This window comes from Alligator mississippiensis, chromosome 8 (assembly GCF_030867095.1).
Source record: "Alligator mississippiensis isolate rAllMis1 chromosome 8, rAllMis1, whole genome shotgun sequence".
In the NCBI taxonomy this organism is placed as follows: Eukaryota; Metazoa; Chordata; order Crocodylia; family Alligatoridae; genus Alligator; species Alligator mississippiensis.
In genome coordinates this window covers 68,701,186-68,720,333 of record NC_081831.1, presented here as the reverse complement: position 1 = coordinate 68,720,333, position 19,148 = coordinate 68,701,186, and the positions used below count along the sequence as shown (strand labels likewise).

At 48.3% G+C, this 19,148-nt stretch overlaps 1 protein-coding gene across 1 annotated transcript; it reads left to right on the top strand.

The window, feature by feature from the left end:
* The first annotated feature begins 46 nt into the window (after positions 1 to 46).
* On the top strand, positions 47 to 19,009 carry VBP1 (VHL binding protein 1). Its single transcript, XM_014607187.3, has 6 exons — positions 47 to 163; positions 1,744 to 1,868; positions 9,762 to 9,828; positions 10,303 to 10,401; positions 16,236 to 16,374; positions 17,726 to 19,009. The coding sequence occupies exons 1-6, from the start codon at positions 74 to 76 to the stop codon at positions 17,794 to 17,796; spliced, it is 591 nt and encodes a 196-aa protein (XP_014462673.2). The 5' UTR covers positions 47 to 73; the 3' UTR covers positions 17,797 to 19,009.
* The last annotated feature ends 139 nt before the right edge of the window (positions 19,010 to 19,148 follow it).

Genomic DNA, 19,148 nt, shown 5'->3' with positions numbered 1-19,148 from the left:
GGTGCCGACGCGGCGCGGTGACGTTGAGCGCGGGCCTACGCACGCACGCACGCACGCGGCGTCGGTTCCCAAGATGGCGGCGGCCGCCAGTGCCGAGGCGGGGGGCAGCGAGGGGCCCGCGGGCCGGCGCGGCCACCTGGGCATCCCCGAGGCAGTCTTCGTGGTGAGCGGCGCCGCCGCGGCCTGGGCTGCGCTGCGCTGAGCGGGGGGCGGGCCTAGGCTGGGGTGGGGCCGGGCCGGGCCGGGCCGGGCCCTGCGCGCACACGCTGCCGGCTCCTGCCCGGGCCTGGGGCCAGCGCGGAATGGGGCGGAAAGTAGCTGCTGCCCGGCTCGGACCCGCCGCCTCCGGGGTCTCTCCGGAGCTGCCCTGTGCTCGCCCCTCCCTTCCTCCTGCTGAAACCTCGGCCCGGAGCAGAGATCCGGGCTTTGCTTTCTCTTCAGCCCCGTAGTGTTACCGGGGAGCGTGCGACTCCCGGCCCCTGTGCCCGCCCGGTCGTCGCTTCTTTGAAACGCTTTGCCGTAGAAAATGAGGGAAGGATCATAGGAAATTAGGGTTGGCCGGGACCTCGGCAGGCCTTCGTGCGTCTTCCCGTGACTCCCGCTCTTTGAATTTCCCCTTCTTCCTCTGCTGTGGTGCGCGCGGACCCCGCGCGGTAACGGGGCTCTTGGAAGAGGGCGTTGGGGCCCAACTTGATGCTTCTGAAAACTCAGTAAGGACCTAAGGAAGCGCTGGCGTCTGGTCAGCTCGTAGGGGAGCGCTGCCCCGTGCTAGATGCACTACTTAATGCCTCAAATCGGGTGCCTGCAATCAGTGAGCACTTAAAAAAATAAACACAGCAAAAATAAGAGCTCTTGTTTACGGAGAGAGTGTTTGCCAGTTTATACCGTGGCGTATTAAATTCAGATGCTGTTCTGATCCCGTTGTCTTTCTTTATCCTCTGTACCCAGAGCTGCAGACTTGCCCCGGCTATAACCGTGTAGTGAATAGAATTTGTTCCTGAGCTGTCTGAGATGACCCTGGATCTTTTACTGAGTAATTGTAGTTTGTTTAGAAACCAAAACCTTATGTAAATAGTTAAGTTCTTCTCCGTGTTTTACTGTATTTAGAGTCAGAGTGGGCTCCTGTTCCCCACCCTTCTTTAGCTTTTCCTATCCTGAATAATGTCACTTGAAACACTTCTTGACATCTCAGTTTTTCCTCTTATTGGAGTATCTCTTATTAAATGAGGTATCAAGGTTCTCCCGCTTGTGTGGGGAAGTGGCTCACGCAGTTTCATATTGCCCATGACAAAAACAACAAATACCAACGAGCCAACAAATATAGTTGTGAACTATACTCTGTGCCTGTGGTGCATGATCTAGACCAGGGCCGGGCAATTATTTTGGGCAGAGGGGCACTTACTGAGTTTTGGCACGCCATTAAAGGCCACATGATAGGCAGCTCAGGGCAAATGAATATTAATTTTCTAAATTGGGGGGGGGGCCCTGTGGGCCGGATAGAATGGCCTGGTGGGCAGCATTTAGCCCACCCCTGATCTAGACTCTGTGTATGAAAAGGTGGGTAGTCTGCAAAATATGATGGGTAAACAGCTATTGAAGGTCCAAAACCATTGCACTTTAGTCCAGTTGTTTCATCTACCTAAATTGTCCTTGGTCTGAAATCTACTATACAGTATTTCATTATTAGTAGTAATGGTACTTGCAGCCTGTATAACACTTGATTTATTTATTTCTTTTGTAAAGGAAGATGTAGATTCTTTTATGAAACAGCCTGGAAATGAGACAGCAGATATAGTTCTTAAGAAGCTGGATGAACAGTACCAGAAATATAAATTTATGGAACTTAATCTTGCTCAAAAGAAAAGGAGGTGAGTAACAACTTTTTCTGGGTTTGGAAACTGTTAACTATTTATATTTCTGAACATAATGAGCTTGGTCTTTTGGGTTTTTTTTAATGTTCTAAGGAGCGATAGGAAGTATTAGCAAAGCCAGTCATGAACCATGCTTGGAAAGATGCAGCTTTTCTCTCCCCCTTTTTTTCTCAAAGACTGCATAGCAACATTAACGAGTCCCAGGTTATAAATTTGTAAATTTGAAGGCCAGAAGAGACTATTAAAAGTTTAGCTTGACTTCTGGCATAACACAGACTTGACATCTGACATAACCAGATCATTTCTACGTCAACTCAGAACTTCTGATTTAGTAAGATTATATCTCTTAGAAACACATCCGATCTCGATCAGAAATCTTGCAGTGCTTGCCTAATATTCTCTTGGTAACTTTTTTTTCCTAACTTCCTCTCATAATCTGAATAAATAGGAGCGGTCATATCCAAAAGAGGAACTTGACCCAAAGTAAGCACTTGGCATCTTTCAGAGAAGTTTTACCAGCTACCTAGTAGTAATTTTTAAAAGCTATTTGGGCTCTTTCAACAAAACTGGAATCGAATCTTATTACATTTAAGCTAGAGGTAGTCAGGAAATGGATTTCCAAATCTGAGCGATGCTGAGTCTTTGGAAACTTTTTTTCTTCTTCAGTCCTAAATTAGGACAAGCAAAATGCAAATTCCCAGGGTTAGGGAAAAGTGAAATATTATTTTTTTAGGAAAAGGTGAAGTGTTTCTTTTTTAAACCAAATAAAACTGACTGCCTGAGAACTAGCCTGACTGGTGTGTTGCCAAAGAGAGAGTGAGCTTGGGGGTGCTCCAGTATTGCTTGGTGGCTGCTGGGGAGGTTCAGATTTTCATAGATTTCATAGACATTAGGGCTGGAAGGGACCTCGGAAGATCATTGAGTCCAGCCCCCCGCCCAAAGGGCAGGACGTCAGCTGGGGTCATAGGATCCCAGCAAGATAAGCATCCAGTTTCATCTTGAAGGTGTTCAGTGAAGGTGCTTGAACAACCTCTGGTGGCAGGCTGTTCCAGACCTTGGGGGCTCGGACAGTAAAGAAATTCTTCCTTATGTCCAGCCTGAAACAATCTTGTAGTAGTTTGACCATTCGTCCTCATCATCCCTTGGGGTGCTCTGGTGAACAAACGTTCCCCCAGATACTGGTGGTCACCCCTGATAAACTTGTAGGTGGCCATCAGATCACCCCTGAGCCTGCGCTTTTCCAGGCTAAAGAGCCCCAGGGCTCTCAGCCTGTCATCGTAGGGTCTGCTTCCCTGACCTCTAATCATGCGCGTGGCTCTTCTCTGGACTCTCTCAAGCTTCTCCACATCCTTTTTGAATTGTGGAACCCAAAACTGGACGCAGTACTCCAGCTGCGGCCTCACTAAGGCCGAGTACAGGGGGAGAATGACGTCCCGGGATTTGCTTGAGAAGCATCTATGGATGCAAGCCAGCGTTTTGGTCGCTTTACTAGCCGCAGCATCGCATTGCAGGCTCATGTTCATCTTGTGGTCAATGATGACCCCCAAGTCTCTTTCTTCCATAGTGCTAACCAACATAGCACTGCCGAGCCTATAAGGATGCTGCGGGTTTTTTTTCCCAAGGTGGAGAACCTTGCATTTATCGGTGTTGAACACCATCAGATTCTCATCCGCCCACTTGCTGAGCCTGTCCAGGTCAGCCTGGATCATCCGCCTGTCTTCTGGTGTGGATGCTTTGCCCCAAAGTTTGGTGTCATTGGCGAACTTGGCCAGTCCGCTTCTGACTCCAGTGTCCACATCATTAATGAAGATGTTGAACAGTATGGGTCCAAGGACAGAGCCTTGGGGGACCCCACTGGTCACAGGACACCACAATGAGTGACTTCCATCAATTACTACCCTCTGGGTCCGACCCCGGAGCCAATTTTCCAGCCATTGGATCGTGGGGGACCCAAGGCGACAATTGGCCAGTTTCTCCAAGAGACGATCATGGGACACCAGATCGAAGGCTTTTTTGAAGTCAAGATATATGACATCAATCTCTTCTCCCTTGTCCAGGTGATAGGTCACCTGGTCGTAGAAGGAAATGAGATCGGTCAAGCAAGACCTACCCGCAACAAACCCGTGCTGGCTATCCCTTAAGATGTTGGCGTCGGCCAGTCCATTAAGGATGGCCTCCTTAATAAACTTTTCTAAGATCTTCCCCGGGATAGAAGTCAGGCTGATGGGCCTATAGTTAGCCGGATCCACTTTCCTCCCTTTCTTGAAGATAGGCACCACGTTGGCCTTCTTCCAGTCTTCGGGCACTACACCAGAGCGCCAAGAGTTTTCAAAGATCCATGCTAGAGGCTGGGCTATGATGCTCGCCAGCTCCTTGAGTACCCTGGGGTGAAGATTGTCAGGGCCGGCTGACTTGAAGGTATCCAGCTTCTCAAGATGTTCCTTCACAAAGTCAGCATTAATGGAGGGCAGGGGATCACCCTCACCCGGACTTCCCGGCCCTGTAGCAGGCACGGGCGTCCCATGGGGCTGATGAAAGACCAACGCAAAGTACCTATTTAATAGGTTGGCTTTTTCCTGGGCGTCAGTTGTCAGTTGCCCCATCTGGTTCAGCAGGGGTCCAACGTTGCCCCTGCTTTTCCTCTGGCTCCCCACATATCTGAAAAAGGACTTTTTATTGTCCTTGATGCTCAAAGCTAGCTGGAGTTCAGTTGCAGCCTTGGCTTTCCTGGTCTGCTCCCTACAGGACCGGACCAGTGCAGAATAATCCTCCTTGGAGGTGACTCCCATCCTCCATCCTTTGTAGGCCTTTCTTTTTAGCCTCAGGAGGTCTGCTAGGTCCCTGGAGAGCCAGGGGGGCTGCTGTGCCCTCTTGCTGCCTTTCCTCCGAGATGGAATAGACTTAGTTTGTGCATTGAGGATCGCTCCCTTGAGGAGCAACCGCTCTTCTTGAACTCCCCTCTCCCTGTGGTCACAGTCCCTTAGGGCCTCACTGACAAGCCTCCTAAGCTTGTTAAAGTCGGCTTTCCTGAAGTCAAGGACTTGCGTGTTGCTGACCGACTTGCCAGCTTTTCGGCGGATGGTGAAGGTGATCAGCTCGTGGTCGCTGTCACCCAGCTTCCCATCGATCACTAGGTCGCCGACTAGGTCCTCCCCAGTAGCCAGCACCAGGTCGAGCAGCGCTTTGCCTCTCGTTGGCCCATAGACTTCTTGAGTCAGGTAGAGGTCATCCACGCACGAGAGGAAGCTCTGCGACCGCTCAGATTTTGCTGAGCGATCCTCCCACGAGATGTCTGGGTAATTGAAGTCACCCATGACAACCATGGTCCTGGAGCAAGCTGCCTCAGCCAGTTCCCGGGCAAACTCCTGGTCTAGCTCAGGACTTTGGGTGGGAGGTCTGTAATAGACTCCCACCATTGTGTCCCCTGTGCCGTGTTCCCCACGGATTTTAACCCAGAGGGTCTCCAGCCGTCCACCCTGGTCGCCAATATCGACTTGCAGGGACGTGTAGCTTTCCTTAACATAGAGAGCTACACCCCCGCCCCTTTTCTCTACACGATCCCTCCTGTACAGGGTATAGCCATCTATCCCCGTGGTCCAGTCATGGGTGGAGTCCCACCAGGTCTCCGTGATCCCTATGACATCGTAATTGTTTGCACTGAGCAGGAGGATGAGCTCCTCCTGCTTATTCCCCAAGCTCCTGGCATTTGTGTACAGGCAGGCAAGCGCCCCCTGGGGGGCTCCTTCCTTGCCCACAGATTTTACCAGGGCTGGGGCAGGGGTGGGCTCCCTTGAGTGCCGTGATCCGCTGGCTTTGCAAGGATTGTTCAGCGGGCCAGCAGTGGCAGTAGTCCTCCCCTCCCCCAACGGGCTTAGTTTAAAGCCCGGTGGAGCAGGTCAGCCAGTGTAGCTGAGAAGAGCCTCCTCCCTAGGGGAGAGAGGTGGAGACCATCTCTTCCCAGCAGCTCGCTGCCTCTCTCGCCAAAGAGCGGGCTGTGGTCATGAAAGCCAAAGCCTTCCTGATGACACCAGCGCCGCAGTCTTTGGTTGACCACATAGATCCTCCTGTCCCTTCTCAGCCCATAGCCTGAGACTGGGAGGATCAACGAGAACACCACCTGTGCCCCCAGACCCTTAAGCCCCGCTCCCAAATCCCTGTAGCGCCTCATGACCTGGCTGGGAGTGCTCCGAGCCGTGTCATTGGTGCCCACATGAATAAGGAGCATGGGATAGTGGTCTGTGGGTTTGAGGAGCTTGGGGATCCTCTCCGCAATGTCCCGGATGCGGGCCCCTGGGAAGCAGCAGACTTGCCGGGCTAAGGGGTCAGGGTGGCAGATTGGCCCCTCCGTCCCCCTCAGGAGGGAGTCTCCCACAACAAACACCTTACATTTTGTCTTGGGGAGAGCAGGGGCGGGAGCTGCAGTTAGGCCCATGTTGCCTGTGGGGGCCGGCAACTCAGCAGGCTCTGCTGGGGCAGCAAGAGGTGCGTACGTGTCACTCAGTTCTGGCAGGGGAGGGGCCTTGGTGCGGCGGGCCTTAGGGCCCTTGACCACCTTGGCCCATGCCCCTGGCTGGACACAGCAGGAGGTCCCAGAGTCCTCCTCTGGCCTGGAGGGAGACTGTGATCTACCCTCTGCCTCCCGGGGGAGAAGGGCCTGGCAGTAGGAGTCTATCTCCTGCTTGCAGTCCCTGATGGCACACAGTCTCTGGACTGTGGCCTGGAGCTCCTCCAGCTGGCGTGCCAGAGACCCCAAAAGGGAGCAGACCCCGCAAGGGGAGGTCGCCATGCTCCCAGGCCCCAGAGCCTGAAAAAGGGACAGGCAGCCCCCGCAGCCGAGAGCCAGGGGCTCCGTCTGCATGGAGCCCGGAACCAGGGTCTCCGTCTGGGTGGCCGTCTCTGAGGTGCCAGAGGGGGGGCCGCGGAGCCCGAGGGGACCCTCGGGGTGCGGCGCGTGCCCATCCGTGTCATGCCTCAGGTAGGCTGGCTACGGCTGGGACTTTCTACCCTGGGGGGTGCGCAGGCAGGGTCCGGCGCCCTCCCACGCGAACTCCGCGCTAACTCACGCGCCGGCAGAGAAGCGCGCCTGTTTGTGCAGCCTGTTCGTGCGGCTCCGGTCGCATGGCTCCCTGGGGGGCTGGGCGAAGTAGGGGCCTGGGCAGGGCTTGACCCGGCCCGGCTCCACTCAGCTGCCGCCTCCCACACACACACTAAGGGGTTAGCCCCTTCTCTCCACGGGCCCCGCTTACCCCGGCTGCTCTGGGGGTCAGCAGGGGGCTCCGCGGCTGCTGGAGGGTTTCTGGGGGGCTTCGGGGGAGCAGGGGCGCAGTGAGCTTTCACCTGCACGTCTCTCGCCGCTCCCGCGTCTAACTGGGCTTTTTCCCGGTTGGCGGGCCCTTTTAAACTGCGCGCATGCGCAGTGGGCCTGCCGTCGAGGAAGCTGCTCTTAAGGCAAATAAGGGGGCCCTGCCCGGGATTTGGGGGACCCTGCCTTACTGGAGGGGGGCTGGTGAGTACCCCCCCTTCTCTCTCTCTCTCCCTGGGGGGTTGGGCCAAGTAGGGGCCTGGGCGGGGCTTGACCCGGCCCGACTCCACTCAGCTGCCGCCTCCCACACACACACTAAGGGGGTTAGCCCCTTCTCTCCACGGGCCCCGCTTACCCCGGCTGTGCTGGGGGTCAGCAGGGGGCTCCGCGGCTGCTGGAGGGTTTCTGGGGTGCTTCGGGGGAGCGGGGGCGCAGCGAGCTTTCACCCGCATGTCTCTCGCCGCTCCTGCATCTAACTCAACTCAGATGAGTGAGCTAGATCAGCAGTTCTCAACTGGGGGCCTGTGGCCCCCTGGAGGTCCATGAGCAGGATTCGAGGTGTCTGCCAAAATAAACTAGAGAGCATAACCAGTGGCCTCGGTGGCGCAGAGGAGCTGGCAAGGAAGGGGCCGGTGCCCTCCCCCTGCTGCAGTGCTGTGGGGCCCACAGGCAGGCAGGCAGGGTGGAAGGAATGGTGCTTCCCTGGTGGAGGTGATGAGCTGCTGCCCTTTGTGGGATGGGTGGATCCCCCCTCTCTGGGCTGGGCTCAACGTCAGTGGAGGGGACTGCTCTATCTCGGGGACTCTCCACCCTGCAGGCTGCTCCCACCCACTTCAGCCGTGGCAAGGAAGTGACCTATGTTCTGGGCCCTTTGGGCAGTTCTCCCTGCAGTCAGTGGCAGGTGTGTGTGTGAGCGCGTGCGTGTGCCTGGGACTGGCCTCTTGCCTGGAAAACAAGTGGTTGGAAGGCAAGCCACCTCTCTCAGATCTGCATCACTGAAACCTCTGCGTGTCAGCAGGTGTGCATGTGTGTGTCTGTCGGTGTGACTGCACGCATGTGGTGTGTGTGCAATCTGTGCGTTGCTAGGGATGATTGTGCATGCACGTTTGTGACCAGGGTGATTGGGGGGGCATAAAACCTGTGCACATGTGTGAAACACGTCTGCATGTGTTATTGGGTGTGATATAGCGTGTTAGAAGCCTGTTATAAATGATGATTTATTTACTGTCAGTTATAATAATTGTAACTTATTTTATGCCAATCGTCATTTTTTGTCCCTGTATTTTTTGCACCTTTTTATATTATGCACTACATGCATGTGTTTAACTGTAACTATCAATTTAATACAGCTTTTAATCTACTGTATATGCAGAAAAAACTTGTTGTGGCACAGGTTGGCCATGGGGTTTTTATAGCATACTGTAGGGGACCTCTGGAAGGAAAAGGTTGAGAAACCCCTGAGCTAGAAAACAACTTACCAGACATCTCATTGATTTGAAGCTGCCACGTGTTCCTGTAACAGTTTGGTTCCAATGAATTGGCACATTTAGGGAAAAAACTATTCTTTCAGAAAACTTCCGGTCAGCTCTAATGCAACGTCAGATGATTGTGCTTGACAATTCTTTGCATTGGTTAGAGTTGAGACCTGCCATGAAGAAGAGAAGGTATGGGGAGGATTTGATATCAGCTTTGGAATCGCCCTTTAGGTATTTAAAACAGGATGGAGCAAGACTTCTCAGTAATGACAGAACAAGGAGCAACGGTCTTAAGTTGCAGCAAGGGAGATTTAGGTTAGATATTAGGAAAAACTTTCTCTCTAGGAGGGTGTGCAGCACTGGAACAGGTGACCTAGAGAGGTGGTGGAATCTCCACCCTTGGAGGGGCTTTAAGGCCTGGCTCCACAGCCCTAGCTGGAATGATCTAGTTGTGGCTGGTCCTGCTTTGAGCAGGGGGTTGAACTAAATGACCTCCTGCGGTCCCTTCCAACCCTAACTTTCTGTGACCCTCAGCCACCAAAGTCAAGTGCATTTGTTGAATCTTTTGTCTATTCAGAAGTGGATTGCTTGTGTAAAATGTCTAATCTTAATTATGCTTTTTGTTAGAATGACTAGAAGAGTTCTGTAGGTCTGAATAGTCTGTCTGGACATGCTAAGAGCTCACTTTATTGACTTAATGCTTTAAAATCTAATTTTGTTTAAGGGAAAAGAAATCTGTATATCTGCTGAGTAATTTGGGCATTCTTCTTCCAGCCAGGAGAGCAGGCAAATGGCCTTCTATTTGTTAAACCAGATATTAATGATAATGTTTGGTGTACAGCACTTTGAAATCTGTGTGTTTTGGGCTGATTTTTCATGGAATCAATAACGAGCTCTGGGACCGGAAGGAAGTAAAACGTAGACAAAATATCTTTAGGTAACTTGTCACAAGTTGCATAACATTTTCTTTTTTGTAAGTCTAGAAGGCTCTTAGAATTTGAGCTTCTCAGATGGAGGTTAGATCCTAAAGTAAAATTATTACTTGTTTGGAAAACCCTGTGTGGGGTGTGTGTGTAGGAAATAGTAACTATGACTATTTTTGTTAATTCACAGGCTAAAAAGTCAGATTCCTGAAATCAAACAGACGTTAGAAATTTTAAAACACATGCAGAAGAAAAAGGTAAATTGTTTTGAATGTCTAATGGGTGTGAATGACTAAAGCCTGATTGCTTTTCTACCCAAACAGAGTATGCTGCAGTGTTTTGGGGAGCATGATTAATTTGCTTTTGTAAAGTAACATAATTATTCTTAAGGCATATGTAGTACTTTGTGAAAGCTAGTAAAAATATATATACGTATGCATTTAACTTTACTTTCAATAGCATATAACTTGTAGCTAAGCTTGGAATTCATGGGCTAAAGCTAGTCTTTATAGCTATAGCCATTTTGCATATGAATATACCTTCTTAAAATGTGAAGTGACCCTTGAAACATCTATTTTGAGGTAAAACTTCACAATAGTTCATTATAGCTTTAATATTATACTGTGACCATCAAGAAAAATAAGAATAGTGCACTCCCTACTATAGATTTTATATTGCTATCTTAACCAATTGCAATGAAAATGCAACACATTTCTGTGATCCCTCTTCAGGAGTCCACAAACCCAATGGAGACCAGGTTTTTATTGGCAGATAACCTCTATTGCAAAGCTTCAGTTCCGCCTACAGATAAAGTGTGTTTGTGGCTGGGGGTAAGTAAATGCAGAATTTCTCTAAATAAGTGATTTTTGTCCTGATCAGAGGGTTCCCTTTGTACCCCGGGGTGCTATACTTTCTAAGAGTGCCACAGCACCTGGCCTCTTTGCATGGAGGTAAGCGCTCCCTGTTGCCCTGTGTCTACCCCAGCATCCTATGGACAGAGGGCATCTGTGTCTGCTCCTCCGGGGGGCTGCTATTGGCACCCCTTAGCCCTTGTTTCAGCCACCTGTGGACTCTGAGCAGCATGCTGTGCTGTAGGCAGGCAGACACGGGGGCTGCATACTTGTGCTTTTCCGCCAGGCTCGTTCTCCTTAATTCTCGGAGCCATAGATTCATAGATGTTAGGGTCGGAAGGGACCTCAATAGATCATTGAGTCTGACCCCCTGCATAGGCAGGAAAGAGTACTGGGTTTAGATGACCCCAGCCAGATGCCCATCCAACCTCCTCTTGAAGACCCCCAGGGTAGGGGAAAGCACCACCTCCCTTGGGAGCCCATTCCAGACTTTGGCCACTAACTGTGAAGTTCTTCCTAATGTCCAGTCTAAATCTGCTCTCTGCTAGCTTATGGCCATTATTTCTTGTAACCATCAGCAGGGGCTGCTGGGGCAGAGGGCTGCAGTCATTCTGTGCAAGATCCTGGAGGGGCAGCCCCAGTGGTGGGGGCCACGCTTTACCCTATCAGTGTCAAACCAGGGAAGAAGGAGATGGCAAATTTTGGGATTGGCAGGGTGAAGTCCTGCTTTGACTGCCCTCACCTGGCACCAGCTGGATCAGTAGTTCTCAGTTTTCAAGGTCCCCCTTCCAGAGCTGTTCTGAATTTAGATTGTAGCTTAGTAATTCTCAACTAGGTTGATGTTGAATTCAGAAAAGTTATTGAGAGGAGCCTGGAGGCTAAAAGGGTTGAATCATAGAAAATTAGGTTTGGAAAGGACCTCAGAAGGTCATCTAGTCCAACCCCAAAGTAGGACCATCCCCAGCTATGTCATCTCAGCCAAGGGTCTGTCTAGTCAAGTCTTAAAAACCTCCAAGGATGGAGATTCCACAACCGTTCTGGGTAGCCCGTTCCAGTGCTTTCCTACCCTCCTAGGGGGAGAGTTTTTTTCCTAGTATCTAACCTAAATTGCTGAATGCCACTGCTCTCAAACATTCTTTAAATAACGAGTAGGTTCATAAAAGATTACTTGTTCATCTCTACCCCCTCACTGGTACAGATAACATACATGGGGAATGAGGAGAAGGCAGCCACTGCCTTTAGTGGAGCTGCATGGGTCACACGAAAGGGAAGAATTTGTCTAATTAAAGAAAAAAAATCTTAGGAAAAATAGCGTGTTGCCTGATGGAGCTACTCTTTCATGTACCAGTGCCCAGTGGAAGACAATGGGAGTTCTGTGTGCAGATATTTGCAGAACCTAGTGCCTGTTATTCCATGGAGAAACAACTTGCTTAGCAGCGGTCCCAATTTATAAGACAAAACGAGTTTTTAAGAAAGTGCTATCTACAGTACAGTAACTTTTTTTTGCAAGTGATGGTCTGGGAGGAGATGATGCTTGGCATGCATTTGAAATGTGTGATTCTTGTTCCTTTCCCAAACACTTCCATATTTAGCTCTTGTCTTTGTCCTTATGAGGTCTTTGGGGACAGTTTTTTGTTCTTTCTTCATATACCCTAGCAGGAAGGGTTCCGGACTCCTAGGTACTGTAGTAGTACAAAAGAATGTGACGCTGTTTAAAACATGATCCCTTGAACCTTTGATCTGAAGATTTTAAGCAGTGATCTCTTTGGCTGTATTGTCACTAATAATTTTAAAATTCTTTAACTATGTCTTTGCAACCCCATTGTCTTTGATTTGGTAGATCTTGTAGCCTGTTTTGGCTTCTGCTTCAACTGAGCTACTAACCAAGTTCTAACTCTCCTATGCCCCCATACCTATGCCTCTGAAGCATTAGCGGGAGTAAGAAGTGGTGACAGCTTTTTGCAAAAATCCAGCATAAATTGGAAGTTACCCAGGGACTTGCCTATAGACTCGTATTTACCCAAATCTAACAGTAACCCCCCCCCCCCCGCTTCTCCCAGTCAGCATGGGGAGGGAAGCCCCTTGTCTTAGATTTGTGCACAGTGTGGAATGGGAGGCAGGTGGCTACTGTGGCTCTGACTCTGAGCCCAAGTAAGGACCAGAGTCAGACCCACAGCAGCCTCCTGCCCTGCCAGGCACAGTTCTGCTCAGATTCAGGCTGGATTCCCTCTTAGGCATGGAGCAGCAGCACTGATGCTGCTGCATGGTCCCTGCCTGGCCAATCAGCAATGCCAACACTACTGCATGGCCAGCGGGCTGTGCTGCCACCAGGTCTGCTCCAGGAGGGAACAGAACCCACGCAGAGTATATTCTGAGTCTGGAATATTTAACTGGCAATTGTGTTGATTATGCATGCAGCAGAATAGAACGTAAGCAGTCTGCAGTTTACATTGATGGTCTGCATTTTGCAATAAAAACTCTGGTTTGGCAGTGAAGTAAACGGAGCAGAGCAGTTTAAACACCGCTAAGGATGTTGTCCTATTTTCAGTGCTTATACTTAATTTATTCATATCATCTGAAGACCTATAAGTTTTCTTGATGCCTTATGATCAGATTCACAGATTGTAAGGGACTGGAAGGGACCTCACAACATCATCGGGTCCAGCCCCCTTGCACTAGGTAGGAAAAACAACTGGGGTCAGGTGAGCCCAGCGAGGTGGCCATCCAGTCTTCTCTTGAAGAGTTCCAGGGTAGGTGATTGCACCACCTCTGGAGGCAGCTTATTCCACAGTCGGGACACCATAACTGTGAAGAAATTTTTCCTAGAGTTGAGCTTGAAGCGGTCTTCCAGGAACTTGTGGCCATTACTCCTGGTTTTCCCCAACAGTGCCCTGTTGAACAGTTGTTTGCCAAGCCCTTGATGTACTCCCCTGATGTAGTGGTAAGCTGCTACCAAGTCCCCACTCAGCCTTTTCTTTTTTAGGCTGGAGAGGCCCAAGTCCCTCAGCTTCTTCTCGTATGGTCTGCCTTGCAAGTCTCTGGTGGCTCTTCTCTGGACACTCAAACTTTTCCATGTCCTTGTGGAAGTGCAGTGCCTAGAACAGGATGCAGTACTCTGGCTGTAGTCTCACCAATACTGAGTAAAGTGGAAGAATAACTTCCTTGGTTTTGCATGAGATGCATTGGTTGATGCATGCCCGAGTATTGTTTACCCTGCTGGCTACAGCATCATACTGATGGCTCATGTTCATGCTATGGTCTGTTATTACCTCTAGGTCCTGTTCAGTTGTGGTGCTAGTCACATTGGCACCACCAAGCCTGTAAGTTAGGTTGGGGATTGTTTGTCCCCAGATGAAGTTCAGCAATGAGAAGTATAAAGTGCTCCATCTGGTTCTGATCCGCTCAACTCTTCAGTCTGTCCAGGTCTCTCTGGGTCCTACCCCGCAGCCAGTTTCCTACCCACCTAACCATCGAACAGTTAAGCCCACAATCCTCCAATTTTCCTAAGAGAACATCATGGGATACCAGACCAAAAGCCTTTTGGAAGTCTAGGTATATAATTCCAACCTTCGGTCTCTCATTCAGGTGGTGAAATACCTGCCTGTAGAAGATGACATTGGTAAGACAAGACCTGCCTGCAACAAAGCCATGCTGGCTGTTGTTCAGAATCCTACCTTATGCAAACGTATCACACACAGACTCCTTTTTCCAGGATTTTTCCAGGATTTTCCCTGGGATTGAAGTTAGGCTAATTGGTCTAAAGTGGCCTGGGTCCTCTCTCCTCCCTTTCTTGAAGATGGGCACAACACTGGCCCTCTTCCAGTCATCAGGGACCTCCCCTGAGCATCGCGAGTTTTGGAAGAGTTTCACCAGAGGCCCTGTGATGACCTCAGCCAACTCCTTCAGCACTCTGGTGAAGTGCATCTGATCCTGCTGACTTATAAATGTCTAACTGATCGCGCACCAGCTCAGCGTCAACAATAGGAAGGCGGTCAATCCTACCATGGCCCCTCTGAACCTTATCTTGCATGATTTTCCCCTTGGTCCAGTGAAATACCAAAGCAAAATAGTCACCCAGGAGTTCAACTTTTTCTTGAGTGTCCCACACTTGAGTGCCCCACACGTCTGTTTGTTTTCCTTTTGTTCCCAACATACCTAAAGAAGGACTTCTTATTGTCATAAATTCATAGTTGTTTGGGTCGGAAGGGACCTTAGCAGATCGAGTCCAACACCCTGTCCTTGATTCCCATTCCTAACTTAAATTCAGTTGCCACCTTAGCTTTTCTAATCTTGTCCTACAAGTGCAGGCTGTTGTTGTATAATCCTCCTTGAGGACTGTCCCAAGCTTCCATTGTCTGTATGCTTCTTTCTTCTTGTTCAAGAAGACTATGATATCTCTATAAAGCCAAGAGGGTTTCCCAGTCCTTCTGCTACCTTTCACCTGCAAGGGAATGGTCTTCTTTTGTGCTTCGAGGAGCGTGTCCTCGAGGAACAACCACTCTTCATGTACTCCGTTCACCTTCGGTCCCAGGTCCTGCAGTGCTTCCTCTACTAATGCCTTGAGCTGTTGAAATTTGGTTTTTTGAAGTCCAAAACTTCAACCCTGCTAGTTCATTTGCCTGCCTTGCGACGGACAGTGAACATGATGATTTTGTGGTCACTGTCACCCAGGCTACACTCTAGATTCAAGCCACTCACCAGATTGTCTCTTCTGGCGAAGGCCAAGTCTGGGAGAGCATTACCTCTGGTTGGACCTTGCGTTTCCAGAGTCAGAGCTCTTCGATGCAGGTCAGGAAGCAACGCGACCGATCCAACTTGGCCGAGCGTTCCTCCCAAGCAATGTCTGGGTAATTAAAGTCACCTGTGACAACCATGTCCTGTGAGTGCATGGCCTCTGCCGGTTCTCGAAAACTCCAGACCAAGCTTCTCCCCCTGGCTTGGTGGTCTGTAGCATATACCTACAGTTAGGTCTCCCTCACCACACCCTGCCTGTAGTTTGACCCAGAGGGTTTTGAGCTACTCTTCTTTGGAGCTGATGTCAGCCTCCAAGGAGGTGTACTGCTCCCTCACAGAGAGTTACACCTCCACCTTTCTTCCCTACTCAGTCCCTTCTGTGGAGGTTGTAGCCCTCTATAGCTACATTCCAGTCATGTGAGGAGTGGTCTCCATGATCCCTAGTAGATCGTAATTAATTGATAAGTAATTGATTAAAGGTATTTGAATTATTGGACTGTGGTTCTGGATACCAGAACATCTGACTTGAGGGCACAGTAATACAATTTATTTTAATATTTGGGCCTGCTAGTGTTTTCTGTATTGGTTGGCCATCTCTGACTGCTTCCAATCACATTCATGAAGCACTTGCATGTTCTAAAACCCAAATTTCCCTGCTTTTACCAGTGTTTAGATACAAAGTCCCAGTCAGTGGTTGGGTCAGAGCTTGAAAACAAGATGACCCTTAAATATTGAAGCAGTACCAAGCCAGCATAGTCTATATTCAGACACCCCCTTACCTGCAAAGATACTTATTTTGAGACTTCTGAGTTAAGTCCCTGAACTCTCCGTGTATGTGTGTCTGCCTGAACAGAAGTGTCTGGTTAGGACAAAAATACTGTCAACAGACACACGGCTGAATAACACTCATGAAGGTGATGGAGGCTTCAAGTAGATCCCTTCATCCTTGTTTCTGTCTGTAGCCTGGATGTAGGCATGTTGGTTTCTGTCTACATATATTACAAACAGTCTGATACATTCATAAAGTTCTCCTTGGAGTAAAAGTGTTATCAGAATTTAAATGCCTCCTTCTTTTTCAGGCCAATGTGATGCTTGAATATGATATTGATGAAGCCCAGGCTCTATTAGAAAAGAATCTTTCCACAGCTACAAGAAATCTTGATTCACTAGAGGAAGATTTGGATTTTCTTAGAGATCAGTTCACCACTACGGAAGTCAGTATCCTTTCTGAGGGGAAAAACCTTTTAAGACTGCTGCACAATTTTTTTCCCACCTTTTTAAAAAAGGAAGTATATTTAGTGCTGTTTTATTTGCTTTCAGTTTCTAAAGGGGTCGAAACACTTTCCCAAGCCGCAAAAATGGATCATGTCTCTCAAGTTTGGTGTGAGGAAGGGGTCACTTAACGTATAATTTGCCTGTGAACAAGCTGCCAGTATAATGTGATGGCTGCTCATGTACTAAATGTGCAATTCAAAAACAGGCCGTATCCATATCCAGGTTACAACCTTACTGGGGCAGGCAGTGGTGCCGCAAACGTGGTTGCTGCTTCCCATGTGCACTACCTTCTGTATCTGGAACAGCGTAACTGCTTATGCAGTGCTCTAGGCGGGCTGGTTGTTGCTACTAAGTGCCAGTGCTGGCTGGTCCGCTCACACCACGATTGAAACTGTTCTGCCTTCAGTTCAAGAGGCAGCCTACCCAGAGCAGTACAGCGTTTGTGCTAGGTAACCTCAGAATGCTCAGTGTGGACATCCCCACAGGTAAGAGCTTAGAATTGTTGGCCATTTGGATTTACTGGCATACTGGAGTATGACCAAGTACTATTTTGGATTATCTACCAGCAGTGTCCAATTCTGCTGCTGGTGTTCAGAGCAGTGTTACAGTCCCAAATGAACATCTCCAGGCTTTTCACAGTGAGACACTCATTTTGCATTGTTTCTTCTTCATATCTGTCCTTTCTGAGGAGTACACTCCTTAATGTGGCTGGCTGATTAATTAAATAGTGCTTGGTATCACTAGGGAGCTATTACTGTTGGGAGTAGGGCATCATGACTGCCTGAACTAATCTTCCTAATGTTTATGAACTAGTCATGTAGTCTTTGTGCAAGCTAGTCTTTTAAGATGCCACCCTGCCCAGATGTCAGCCTGACTTCAGACTAACATGACTACCTCCTATGTGAAATGTGTATAACAGCTAGGGGATTAGTTGTGACTGAAACCGCACTTTTAGAAACTACAGTGGAAGTAAATATGATAAGACAAAGGTACATGCAGAAAGGACATGGGCATCCCTATTTTTCTGATACTGAACAGAGGGTTTTGTGAAGAACCAGAGGGTCAGTAATGAGTATGGGCATCTGCATGCGTCAACCGTCAGAATTTCTACAGCATCAAGGTTCTGTACTACCAGTCAGCTGTTTTGTTAATCAGCTTCTATAGTGTCATTCATGAATCAGTGTAACAAGAGAGATTCATTTGCTAGGACATAATTATAGAGTGAGTGGGTGCATGTGTGTGTGTGTTTGCAAAAAAACCCAAAAACTCCCTAGTTCCTTAACTATACCCTCAGATATGGCTAGAGTTTATAATTGGGATGTAAAGAGAAGAAACAAGGATGATCCTTCAAAAAACAAAGCATAGTTTGGCCAATTTTAAATGTGGTCTGTTTCCAAATCCTTTTTTTTTATTATTATTATTGTTATTTTAAATGCCCCCAAAGTTCATCCTTAAGGGACTGAGTTTAATCACTTCAATAAATGATGATAAAATATATAAAAAATGAAAAATAATGGCGAGCACCATTTTATTTATTTGTAAACTCAAAATTTGGTTTCATGCATGCTTCAGGAAATGATTAATTATTTGCAGAGATGCCACACAGTCCAACAAGGAATGTAGCATTTTTGACCAGATCAGTCTGTTTGCCATAAGTAATTTCTTACCTGAAAGTTTGTCTAAAAATGTAAGGTGCACATATGGAACTGACTCCAGGGCATTTGAGCAGGTAATTTGTAATGTACGGGTTTGCTTTTTTCCATCTTTGCTGATGTGTTATACATACTTGCTGAGGTTAAAAATCAGCTTTGTGTGGGGAAAGACATGCAGCTGTCATTTTGGCAAATAGGATTTTGCTGCATTCACTCCCAGTTGTGTTTGTTAGTTGATTATTTCTTCAGCAGCATCAATCAACAACCATTCCCAGATATCCACTGTGGATGAACTTGATTTTACTTATTACTGGTTAACAACTGCCAATTGATGGACTTCCTGCACTTTACACGAGACGATTCATGGTCTGCCTTCAGAAAAGAACAGTGATCTTAATACATTCAGTAAACAGCACAAGCTATGTCAAGACTGCACGTGGCCTCACCCGTGCCCCTTTCACACATGCACGCATTGTTTATCTTTGCAAACCTATAGACAGTTGGACACCAGAATGCTAATAGCCTGTACTACAAGAAACAAACCCATTTACAATCCCTTAGACAAATGCTGTCTAGTACCAACGTCTTAACACTGTTGGAAAGCCTCCCAAAAGGTGAAACCTGTATTTAAATATAGATGGTCTACTGGAGCACACCTTCTGTTGCGAATGTGCAGAATATTTTTTTCAGTTATAATGAAACCTCACAGGATTTGTTGCCTTTACCTCTGCAATTTCATCCTACAATAAAATGCACATGTGGTAGTCAAATTAGTGGATAGTATTTGACATGGAGTTACTGATGATACAGGTTTCACCACAAAATAGATGCAAATGTTAACTGTTATATCTTCATGTAATAAACAATATACCTGTAAAGTTTTTTGTACTTTTATTTCATGATATTAAAACAGTGAAACTAAACAATTGTGGCAGGCACCTCTTTCTATGTATATTTTCATGGTTGGGTCACAAACCTTGTGCACAATCTAGTTGGACTCCCTTAAGTTCTTGGGGCATTTGTACACATGCTTGCACTGCAGCGCCAGGCACTTTTAAAAGCCCT